The sequence below is a fragment of the Bombus pyrosoma genome, linkage group LG9 (assembly GCF_014825855.1).
Source record: "Bombus pyrosoma isolate SC7728 linkage group LG9, ASM1482585v1, whole genome shotgun sequence".
Lineage (NCBI taxonomy): Eukaryota > Metazoa > Arthropoda > Insecta > Hymenoptera > Apidae > Bombus > Bombus pyrosoma.
Window position 1 is genome coordinate 10,658,433 of NC_057778.1, and position 12,820 is coordinate 10,671,252.

At 37.5% G+C, this 12,820-nt stretch overlaps 1 protein-coding gene across 7 annotated transcripts in view; it reads left to right on the forward strand.

Annotated features, from left to right (window-relative positions):
* Positions 1–12,820, forward strand: part of LOC122571079 (ammonium transporter Rh type A) — a 43,908-nt gene that overhangs the window by 178 nt on the left and 30,910 nt on the right. For 2 of the 7 annotated variants that reach the window (XM_043734339.1, XM_043734344.1), the window contains exons 1-3: positions 4,747–4,878; positions 9,435–9,676; positions 12,439–12,577. In XM_043734339.1, coding sequence (XP_043590274.1) covers positions 9,674–9,676; positions 12,439–12,577 — 142 coding nt within the window. In that variant the 5' untranslated portion in view covers positions 4,747–4,878; positions 9,435–9,673. Of the gene's footprint in view, positions 1–9; positions 250–4,746; positions 4,990–9,434; positions 9,677–12,438; positions 12,578–12,820 lie in introns of those variants that run through there. The other 5 variants (XM_043734341.1, XM_043734340.1, XM_043734342.1 and 2 more) reach the window with 5 other exon arrangements.

Sequence of the window (12,820 nt, forward strand, 5' to 3'; positions counted from 1 at the left end):
ATTTTATCGTTCGCTTCTCTCATCTTTCTGACTTCTCCTTCGTTGTATTAATTTTGAATTCGGCAAAATTTAGCAATTCTAATTGTTCGTAACTGTAATTGGTGAAATTGGCCGAGGCATCGATTCGCGAGTGGCAAACGAACGACCGGTTTTAACGTGAATTTAGAGCGAACGAGAAGTAGCCGATATGACGGCATAAATTACTACGGAGTTGCTCACTTCCATCCAAGGCTTTTCTACAGAGACACGGTAAGCACGCTGGGAAATGTGTTCCCGTAAGTAGCTCATAAATATAATAAATATCTCCGTGTTCGATTACCGGGCCAACGATGTCGCGAATTTATGGATCTACATCGATCAACTCCGGTGAATTGCCTGTTTTCCGCTTCATAGAAAGAGAGAGAGAGAGAGAGAGCAGCAAGGGAGAAATTCTATCATCTATAGCTCTACGGTTACAATCCATGAAGCAATTCTATGGATCTTAAAACTCACTAGTGGGAAACCTGGGAAATTTTCTATGGACGGTGACGTTTCTCACGCGGAACTAATATTATTCCGGTATCGACGACTCCACAGAAACCTATTCTATATCAGTTCTTCGAGTTCTCAGCGAGAACTCTAGAAAATTCTATAGACGTTGAAATTTCTTCTTGGTGGGAAAAATACTTGAACATCGTACCAATAAAATTCCAATATTTGTAATCCTTAAATCTTGAATCAGATTTCCCTCGCTCGATCGACTAGAAGTTTCGTTAAACTGTAAATTACGAAATCTCGAAATTCGTTGCTCGTCCACTATCCGTTAAAGATTCTGCTAAATTTCTATCGCAAGTAGAATTAAATCTTTATATTTCGTAATAAATATTGATATTTCGTAATAATGACGTAGAAGAAGATTGTATTGGAAAAAGAACAAGATAGTAAGATGAAATTTGCAAGAATTATACTTTTACTCGATATATTACATCGTCGTGATTTGCTTAATTCGAAATTCCTTAAGTTCGTTATTTACACGCTAAATCGTTCAAAGTTCCAATAAATGTTCACTCTAATCGGATTTGAATTAAAAATCTCTCGCGTCTCGGTCGTCAGAATTACACCGTTACGTTATGTATCGCGTGGTTCTGGTTTCTCTAACTTGAAATCCACCTGAATCGTAAATGTACCTCCACACAACAGGAGACCTTTAACTCCATTCCTCGTGGACTATCCGTTAAAGATTCCGCTAAATTTCTATTGCAAGTAGAATTAAATCTTTATATTTCGCAATAAATATTGATATTTCACAATAATGACGTAAAAGAAAAAACAAGATAGTAAGTACTATGAAATTTACAAGAATTATACTTTTACTCGCGATATATTACATCGTCGTGATTTGCTCAACTCGAAATTCCTTAAGTTCGTTATTTACACGCTAAATCGTTCAAAGTTCCAATAAATGTTCACTCTAATCGGATTTGAATTAAAAATCTCTCGCGTCTCGGTCGTCAGAATTACACCGTTACGTTATGTATCGCGTGGTTCTGGTTTGTCTAACTTGAAATCCACCTAAATCGTAAATGTACCTCCACATAACAGGAGATCTTTAACCCCATTACTCGTGGACCAGACTGTGCACGCATCGAGCGCTACGGAGATTAAGTGAAACCAGACTCTCGAAAGCATCAACACGCAGAACGTCGGCTGTAAATTACAGCGAGTTATACAGGAGGGAGCTAAAGCCGCGGTAATTGGTCCGCATTTACAGATTCGATTTAATTTATCTCAGCTGCGCATATCGATCTCCCCTGCTCAATTAACGATACAAGTATAATACCTCGAAACTAACCGTATCGAAATCGCAATCATCGACTGCAAACCAGACGTTTCCACGTCGTAACGATATTCACCTCCTAAATGAATCGTAACTCTGTTAGCGACGTTGTAACGTTGTTTTCGATATCGCGATTCGATTTTATGAATAACCGTTGCGTTAAAAATTTCCACGCTCATAGAATTTCAGAAGATTTCGTAGAATTATCGTTTAGCGAGTTAACGTTTGCGAATTGACTCGAGAAATATTTGATATGTCGTTGGACATATCGTAAAAATTTCATGAAATTTTGTGCGCCAATGGATAACGAAGGACACGAAGTACTCGATGTCGGAATTTCTGAAATTCAGAAACGTTAGATTCGACGTGTAGTTGATGATAAATATGTAAAAAGCCATCGTCGCGCAAGTATCTTGCAACGGTATTCTTTCGCCTCGAGAATTTCTCCATCTCGCAGCAAGAAACCTTTTCACTTGCAATCATTCTTGGAAGGATTTCTCGCAACACGCGCAATGCAACTCCATTCTTCTCGGCCACTTGTTAAAAGCGTCTAAAAGGGCCCTTTTATAATTCACCTATTCCCAATGGCGCTGCAGTTAGAAAAGCATTCTGCGTCGCTAAGAATTTCATTAATTTCCTTCCCCCTTTTTTTCTTTTCCAACCAACCAAACGTTCTTTTACGCTGGAGAAATCGAGCTTCCATTTCGTTTCTCTTGGAAACGAAACGATGTAACTTCCTCAGAAACGGAAATTTATCAAGGCAACGGATGAAGATAATTATTTGCTGCCTTTTTTTTTTTAAGAAAATCAACAACGCAACGAGATACAAAACGAAGAATTATTGCACAGAAATAATTACAACTATCAGCGAGGTAAACTGACGCGTCAATACAGAGAGTGTAAAAAATATTTTCAACAAATGTTTGAACAAAAATTTGGGAAAATTTGATCATACCAGAAACAAAAAATGTGCTTACACGTACCACCTGCGCCTGTTTAAACAGTTCTTATAATTTTTATCTTGGAAATTTTCTTCCATCTGCAATTTCCGATTCGCTAAATATATGCATATCGCGTGACTAATCTTGTATAGCGTGTATAACCATTGAATTTACCTTAACGAACAACATATTGCGTTATAAATAAAATTGTATAAAAATAACTCGTAGTTCCACGAAATTCCACTTGAGAGGATTAATATTACGAGCAAAATTGTATAGTACTGCGTTCGAAATATTTAAAAGAACCGTGTATTTGAACGAATACTTTGAAATCTTTTCACCAACTTCATTTAGGAGCACAAAAATTATTTAAACCGCACGGTATTCTTTTTCGTATCAAGAAACTCGTATTACGTGTAATAATTCTTTCTCATATTTTCAACCATTTACGACGTGCTTCCAGTAGATCTAGTTACAAAAGAAACAGCCTGTGTAGAATGAGATTGAAGAACACGATTACGATAGGGACATCTGGCACGGAGGAAACAAAATGAAAAATATCGAGTAACGGCGTTCACCTTTTTCATTTCGAGGCTCGTTGACAAACGTCGAAAACACTCTCCCGTTGAATCGCTGCATTTGAAGTCGCGGTTCGAATATAATTAGCCAGGAACGATTCGCGGATGAAAGACCGATGGATTCGACCGATGGCGACCGCTCGATTGCCTCGATTCAATCTCACTTCCGGTAAATCGTGCCACGACTGCGGATCCGTGGAGAGAATTTAAAAAAAGAAAGCTGCTGGAATTCGCGAGAAAGAGATGGACCGCGAAAAAATGTCATTTGACAATTTCTGCAAGCGACTTTTTCCTGTGTTTGTTATAATGCAAGAAACTCGAGGAGGATCGGAAAGATAATTTTGAAAATGGCATCACGAACCATCCTTGGAGCGTTACAATTTGAAGAAGTCGTTGGAATGTTGGAATTTTGAAAAATCCTCCAAGTATGAAAATTTTAAGAAAATTGGAAAATCGTTCGCGATGAAGGGAAATGGAAGGGGAATGGCAAATAAATGCTAATAAGGTGCGTTCGGGCCAAAGGAAAATAATTCTATCGTGAAAACTACGTATTATTTCAAGAAATCAACTTATGTAAAGAATAACAAGCATAATAAACGAAATTACATGAATTCGCATGCAAAATAAATCACGTGATATTACTGTAATAAAACGCAAGAAATATAATATAAGTGTACAAGGTTACAGATAGAAAAAGAAAAATTCTAAAGAAGGTCGAACAAGGAAGATTCAGAGGACGTTAAATATTTCGTTTCGAAAGTTTCACGACCTCCTGTTTACAGGGATGAAAGTTGCATTAACGATCCGGAGGAAACGCGAGCTTCACAGGAAAGAAAAACGAAAGAAATAATATAGCGCAAAGGAAATCGTTAGGTGAAAGAGCGATTAGCCAATTAATTTATCATTGAACGATCAGTCGTCTAACACGAGTCCAAAAATCGTCAAAAACGTAGAAATTCCAGTGCATCTAGCATTCATAGCTTCGACATCCGCTTTCTCGATCAAGAAAGAAATCTTCCTCTTGAGCGAAAAATCTTCTCGTCCTGAACTTCCATCTCGACTTCGTCCATGCTATTTCCACCATGTCCATCGTCTCGTCGTCTCGTTGACCTTCCCTCGCCGTTACGTGCGTAACACAGCGAACCAACCACTCGTCTTGCGCGTCATTAGCGTCCAGAGGACTGGACACAATAAATCCTCATTCTTAGCCGGCCTACTTTCAATTAGTAAGGCTAATTGTCGGCGATGATACAGTCGCCCGAGTGGTAACTTGAGAAATTCAACGCAACGTCGTGGGATCCTTGCTACCCGCCTATTTCTGGAGAACTAAACTGCCTCCGCATGGTCATCCACGCAGAATTATGTAAAAGGACCAATTATCGCTAATTCACGGAGTTTATATAAACCTGTTGTACGTTCTTGTCGGATTACTGTCGTGTTTTGTACTGTTTTGTGCGCGGAAATCGTGTTTTCTTTTTTTCTTTTCTTTTCTTTTTTGTGTCTAGGGAAGATCGGCGGAGATTCCTTGACGAGGCGACTCGAGGTTCGAGATTAATAGACTGCGGGTGTTCATCCGTTTATGGGAAATTTGATTGTGTAAAGACGTGGAGAATGAAACGTGTAGAGAATGAAAGGGGAAAGAACCAAGAATATTGTAAAGTTTAACTTTAAGAGCGGTTTTCCCTTAGAGCGTGAAATTTCTATTTAAATTCTATTTCTTTAACTTTAACTGCGTTCGTTAATGTAAATATGCAGAAAAGCCCGCGATCTATCGATTACATTGGACAAGGTGGATTTGACGGTTTGGTCGAAAGGGTAGAAACAAAATGGATAACGAAGGAAATGATCAGTAGTTTGGACGTTTTGTAGAAAAAGTTTATTTGATTAAACGTAGAGAACGATTGACCGGATAAGTTAATGACCGAATAAGGGTAGATTACCGTGTATTTTGTTCTCAGTATGTTGCGTATCGTAGATTTTTCAAGGTAAATTTCAGGCTAAATTTTTTCCCTCTAAATTGAGATTTATTTTGTCGTTAGTTACATTAATGAGAAGGTATTTGGAACAAGGTAGCTACACGAAACGCTCCATAAAAGGAAATTAAGCGTTGTAAACGTTTCTCTGACAGACAAGGAACGGGATTAAAATGCAATTTCTTTCGTAGCTATCCGTATTCTATTTCTGCAATGAAATTTTCCACTCTTTAGGATCATGCTTTATGGCTATTGTAAAGTGTATCACAGCCTATCATAGTATCATAGTGTCTGTCATAATATGATACACCGTTTCAAACAATCTTCAAATATCTTACCAAATGATTTAGTTTCCTTGAAAATGTTTAATAAATACTTGGTTCTGCATATTTTCTAGCAAGTTTCATTGTAAAAGTTCCCTATCAGCAAAGATAAAGCAAACTGATTTAGATAAATACAAATAATCAACGGCGTAACACGCGAAAGTGACGAGAAGAAGAAGAGGGACGACGATAAATCGAATGATTTAAACGAGTCCGTGTGGTCGTTCAATGAAAAGGAAATTCGATTTCTTCGCTGTGCGGTCAAGGAAATATGTTGTGTGAGCCGAGAGGTTCGTAGAGAAGCAAATTGATTTTCGTGTACCTTATCCAACCCTTGCGAAGACGTGGAACGGTCCTGGCTCGCGAAAAATAGGGGCGAAAAAATGAAGAAAGAAGAGCGTCGGATGCTAGTTACTCGAGCTCATCGTTATTCTAAAAAAGCATCCGCGAGCTCTAAGATAAATCGCATAATTTATGAAAGCAGCTTCCGTATAATCCTCTGCAGTGTCTGCAACCGTGATTTGCTTCTGTTTCCATCGGAAACCCATTCCACTGGCAGAGTTTTCCACGTGGAAATAATTGTACCGCTCACAAATCAAGCCCTGCCCTCCTTTCGCCATAAAGGAACGACGATTGAGACAAAGGGATTGGCTTGTTTCTTCCACGTGTTAGCAGCTATTCGCTATGCAATACGAGGAACACAGGTAATTTTGCGTTTCTTCGGTGTTGGTTCCTTTGATACTAATTTTCGTATCGAATATCCTTGAAGTACCTGCTGCGGTATTTAAAGAATTCGGAAGAACGATTAATTTGAGAAATTTGTAAATGAGAACATTAACGAAGGAACTAACAGAGTAGTCAGAATAATCGAATAATTTCGAAGAGAATCTTTCATGATCCGAATGACTTTTTGGAAAGTATACGGATAATAGTTTGTCTTCCTCTTTCGCATAATGTATCTTATCGTGTGTTTTTCATTTTGATTTGATACAAATTTTTTATTTCGCTCGTTGATAGAATTCTAATGTTAATAGAGAATTGCTTTTAGCGCTGATTGGGATAACGGGATTGGCTTGGTTCTCCGACATTCTGGCATTCGTTCGTTATGCGAATCGACAGAGGAAATTTCTTTTTCCATCGATGCTAATTCCTCCAACGCTAATTTCGATACTGGATATCTTTGAAATATTAATGCGTTTAATGGACTTAGGGAAAGAATGGTATGAATAATAAGATATTTCGGCTGTTAGAGTGGTCAAAATTAAGAATTTATAATTTCTCATAGGAGATTTGTAAATTCACAACGATTAATTTCTGCAGATCTCCCTGTCCGTGTCGATTTTTTAGTTTCCATCGTTATAATTGTAAAATGGTTTGATATTTTTAACATCTGCGCAACAGTAGAATATTTCTGAAAGAGTACACAGATAGAATAACATTTTTTCATGCTTTCTAGGCGTGGAATTTTTTGTAGTATGTTGTACAAAAATATAAAAGATAGGAAAAAATAATTTTTAGAAAAAGGGGGACAATTTAATCAAGAGTTGGCGAGTTCCTCTATTCTATTCGACATACAGCAACGTAATACCTGTTTTTGTCGGGTATTGATTTTTATGCGATTTAAAAAGAAAGGAACAACAGAAGGGAGAAAGCAAAATGGTAATAGCAAGAGAAAAAGGAATGTTTTGGGTAAAGGTTTGAGTTACGAGTTCCATATTTTTCCGGCGGGCCGGAATCACGCAAGTTTTTCAGCCTCTCCAGTCGATTTTCCATTGAATTCGAGAGCTTCCTCGCATACAGATATCGATATTTTTCTTTTCTCTCTATTTATTTTTTTTGTTTGTTTTTTCCGCATTGTACGAACGATCGAAGGAGGACAGTATCTAACGTTTCGCTTCTGAGCGCCATTAAAATCTTCTATACAGTAAAAGCATTTAAATAATGAGAATTCAAAAGATAGAAGTTCTTATTGTACTTTTAATAAAAATAGGTCGCAATATCTTCTTTTGTCCTTGTTTTAACCCATTAGGGGGTTGAGCAATAAAATAATACAGAGAAATTGATTAAACGTGATATTATCGAACGAACAAGCAGCGACCAAACTCTAAGCGTTTGACGATTCAAACATTTTTTAAACAAGGAAATTAAAAAATTGGGCAGTTGGAAGAATAGTTAAAATTAATCGATCGATTAGAATATCATCAATTAAAAATTATTTCTACAAAATTATAATTATTATCGTTCAGTCCATTCACCGTTGCGCTATAAAATTTAAATAGACGAGATACGCTACTTTTGAACTATAAAATATTCGATCGCGGCGAGCTAAATCGTCGTGTTGTTTTCAGAAAATTACAAAGAAATCTATCATCCGTTTTCGTTATTCCGTATGAAGTCGTTCACGTAGGATCGTTCAGTCACGATTTCATTCCTAATACATTCGATTGCTATTTCGTTTGACGCTCGCGTGACACTTTTTGCATCGTCGACGAGAAACCGCCTCTCGAATCGTCGACGAACAATCGAACGTTAGTTTGCGGTTACGAGTTAATCGCGTAATAACAATAGCCGATTGACTTTCCGTTTTATTGATTGTTCGCTCGCCGAACGAAAACAATATCGTGCGATTTAAAACAGAGAAACGTGAAAAAGATTGGCAGCAAAAGAATAAAGTAAATTAAAATTCAAGAATCTTTGCAGAAAGAATTTAATAGCAAATTTTACGATACTCTACGTCGTTTAAATATGAAATTTCCGATTTTTCCAAAGTATTTGAATCCGTACAAACACACGCAGTTCAATTCCAACAAAGATTTAATTCGATCAAATTTCAGTCTTGCGCGACTTAAAGGAGAATTAACGCTAATTCCACTACTCATTGCGCGTTAATTAATCATTGGAACTGTTAGTACGCGGCACGAACAACGCGTTCGAGAAATCGTTTGCCGGCCAAACGTCCCGCGGTGAAATATTAGGCGTGAACGTTTTCAACGATCCTTTCCCACTGAACTGTACGGAGAAATCGATTAACACCAGGCAAGACTGGATAATAACGTTTCTGTCGAACGGATCGCCTCCGTTGAAAAACGCTATACGTTGGCTTCGCGACACTGTTCGCGCGTCAAACGTGTCGGCATTAAGGGAATGGCGTATATCCGTTGGGGAGATTTAGACGACGAGGTCAATCAGGATCAATCGTGTTGTAATTGGATCGTCCATAGTAGAAACGGATAAACAATATCGCGAACGAGCCGATATATCGGCCGAGAATCGTTGATTTCACGACAGATACTTTTGTCCCTCTGTGTGTGATTCTTCTACAAACCGCTTCGTATATCGTGAAACTGTCGTTCGTGTGTTTATTGGGAAATAGGTTTTGATGGGTTACCGATAGCAAACCAATGTATTTTTAGGTTGTTACAGTAATAAGCGTCGTTTCGGAACAAATGGTATCGATAGAGGTGTAATTTGTTTTAAAATAAATAGTTTTATTCAAAGAAAAGATCCTAATTGGAACTTGTTTTTGCGATTGTGTTAGATCGTATTCTTGCGTAATAAATATCATTTCCAAATTTTGAATTTGATAAAATTGACAATGGTATCGTATTATAGAATATTAAGTATTATGAAATTATTGTAATATAAAATGTAAACCTTAAACAATGTAGCGCAAAATTGCGAAATCTATCCTTTCTCCAAACCGTTCAGAGAATTCACAACCTCGAGAGACAAAAATTTATTCGAACGACCAAAGAGTCCTTTTCGACGCGCGCGCCCAACGATCATCGTTACATCGTTTACAGTCATCGTTGCATCGATCTTTGCCACGGCACAGTCATTCGTCAACGCCGTTCGAATTAAGATAGCCTCGTCGGGGAACACGATCTGCTCCATTTGGACGAACAGTTCTTGGCGAAACGAAATTGTGAAACAATAAAAAATCTGTCGCGTCAAGCGAGAACTATGAGTTGATCGACGGCCAGTGAAGGGTGAAACGAGCTTTTTGCAACCGGCCGCAAGTTACGAAGCTATCTAAATCAAAATGGTAAAAATATTGCCTGAACGATGTCGCCGCGAACGTCGCTGCCAACGTGAAATTTGAATACGAGTTGCTTCGGTGCATGATCGCAGCTTTCGATCGATTTGTTCTTCGTTAATCAGTCTTTTTCCAAGCATGTGCACAACGTGATATTACGCGTAAAGTTACGTGATAAAAGTGGAATGAAGTTTCTTCGTAGAAAACCCTTCTTCTTAAGAGAATTTAAATTAAGAAATTATCTTCATCGAGGGATATCCTATTTCGTTAACAGGTTATTCGTCAAGCGATTTCGAAATCGAAAAGTCGACGAATTTTCGTTTACAATTTCCTCCATATACAGCAAGATACGAGTATTGGAGTCGGCGAGTAAAATAAACAACGAAATAACTTCGAAAAATAGAACAATTGTACGATAAAATATCATACAGCCATCATAGTGCTATACTCATTTCCTCGTTCTCGATATTTTTTCTCGCTAAACCTAAAATATTAGGTTGTCCGAAAAGTGTCTTTCTTTTACAGACACATCTTTTACAACGTTATTTCGATAGAACAAAATGTATCATAGGTAATTCGATAAAATAATATAAAACAGAAAATATTGTGCATCCGTTATTTCCTTATAAAACGAGAGAAACTTCTCGGACGACCTAATACAAATCATTTCCTCGTTCTTCCATTATTGTATCAAAGATTAATAGTATAATCTGATAATACTCACCGAGTTTGGTTATTCCGTGCAAAGTTCAGGATCGAATCCTAAAACGTAGAAACTTGATCGACTCGAATAGCTGTGTCTTAGCTCGGACAGGCGAAAAACCTGAAGCAGAGCGAAATCCTCGATGAAATAACGTCTGCGTGTACGTATCGGGTTCATTAATTTCATTCTTGCTGGTTGCGCGTTTCCCGCTTGCAATTATCGGCGGAAAATCAGCATCGAAAGATAAAACGATGAAAACGGATGGAGAGTGACACAACTGCGAGCGACGCGACTGAAATTTCAGCTTTAACATTATATGATATCATTAAACCGAGCAACGTCTATCTGCATCGTTCACGTACACGCAATTTGCCTTACAAATATTATCTCTGTAAACGATTAACGAATTATCGAGTTTTCCATCGTACCGCGCTTGCGATTTTTCTGCTTAAACCTTCGAATAATTGCAAGCGTTATTTCCTCTTTTTCATCCTAGACCACGAACATTTTATATTTATAACGCCGACTATGTACAATCTCACGAAGCGTTGTATATTTCCTGACGATTTTTAAGAACAGATTATGAGCAAATTTCGATCTGTTATTGAGTGTACAGCTGCGATACGTGTAACAGTTTGAGATTCTCGAGGATATAGCATTTGCTTATTGGAATTTCTGTTTATATCTATATTTGCTAATTAATTTGGCCGTAATATAATAGTGTAAATATGTTTATGGAATGTATTTGCTGTCTTGTATCGGAACTTCGCTATTAGATTGTAATTGATACGCAGAATGCGTAGTACGATTGCAATATTGAATTATCGAATGATTCGTATTGAACAGATTAATAAAAGATAGCGAATGACATTTGTTGGAAGTAGAACTTTATTGGAAAGATCGATTTTAAAAACGTGTAGTACGAAACTGTAAATACTTTCACGAACAGATAGCTAAAAATGTACTTGCAGTCATTAAATATTGCAGTATTAGATTATTATTATTTTATTTAGTCCGTGCCTCTCGGCTTTGGACGAACTTTCAGCTTTCTTTACAGCTCTTTATTGCACTAATCGCATTCTTATCTCTAATCTAACACTAATGCTTATGATCTATTTCCACTTATGCCTACGATTTATTGCAACTTAAGCCTACACACTATTGCCACTTTGGTCTTTTTGCCTCCTTGCTGTGCTACCTTCCTGTCCTTCCATCCCTTCTTGTATTGCCTTTACCCTTCTTTTCTCTATTATCGCTCTCAGGTCCATTAGTCCTTCCGCAGTCCCATTTAATATTTTTTCCATTTCCTTTGCTCCTCCTGTTATTATTGCAGTATTAGATATAATCGTAATAATTACTCATTAATCATAACATTATTCGTAAATTATGTCCGGAACTTTCCTGCAAACCTTCGCAATTATACTACTCTTGCATCCTCTCTCTCTTCTCTTTCTCTCTCTCATTCAATTACCTTCATATAATTCCTCTACTATTTGCCACGTCTATAATACCGCGTGACTTATAGGAAATGATTTCGCGACTCGAAGAAACGTAACGAATGCTTCATAACGATAAACGCAGAACACTATTTCATGCAGCAGCACAGCCTACACCACTCACATTCTCATCTCTACATATGATAACGGGACTGCAAAATGTTCATGCACTTACGACAAATTTGAAGATACAGAAACATACTGGAACGCAACGTAATAAACGAACAAATGAAAAATATGATATACAAAGTTATATAAAATATCTGAAATAAATAAATAAATAGAAGGTTTTAATTGAATTAAGTCGCCTGTATCGAAGTTACATAGATATTCGCGGTCTGATAATAATAACAAATATTGCTTGTTCCACGTAGCTAAGCGATCTACGGTAAATAACGTTAATCGCTTTAACGATGGTACATTTATTCGTAAACAAACGTCAGATTTAAAAAACGCTTAGACACGTAATAACGTTCAGCTTACAAAAGACGCCTTAAGACGTGGCCGGTTATTAAAGCTAATGTTAATAAACATTTATCCAGTTTCCGCTAAATCCTTGCTTCTTTCATTAGGGAATGTTCTCAGTGAGTGGAAAGCAACAAGTATGCCAGCTGTTCTTCGTCCAAGTCGTCCTAATCGTCCTAATGGGCGCGTTGATGACGTACGGGCCCGAGGCGGACGCTAATTTGCTAAAAAATCACGGACAGACAGGTCTGTATGAGTTCCATAAGAGAGTGCATACGAGCAACGAGTTATACTCGACGATGTAACTTATCACAACGGCCAGCACGCGTTATTATCGTTGAATATGTATCTCGTGACGTCGCGTCGAAAAATATACACGGTCATTGTACATTAATTTTGGAAAATTTTTATCCGTGATTCTCTTTACGATACGATGATTACGACGCGAATAAATCTTGTGCAACAACGAGAATACGTAAATAGATGCGA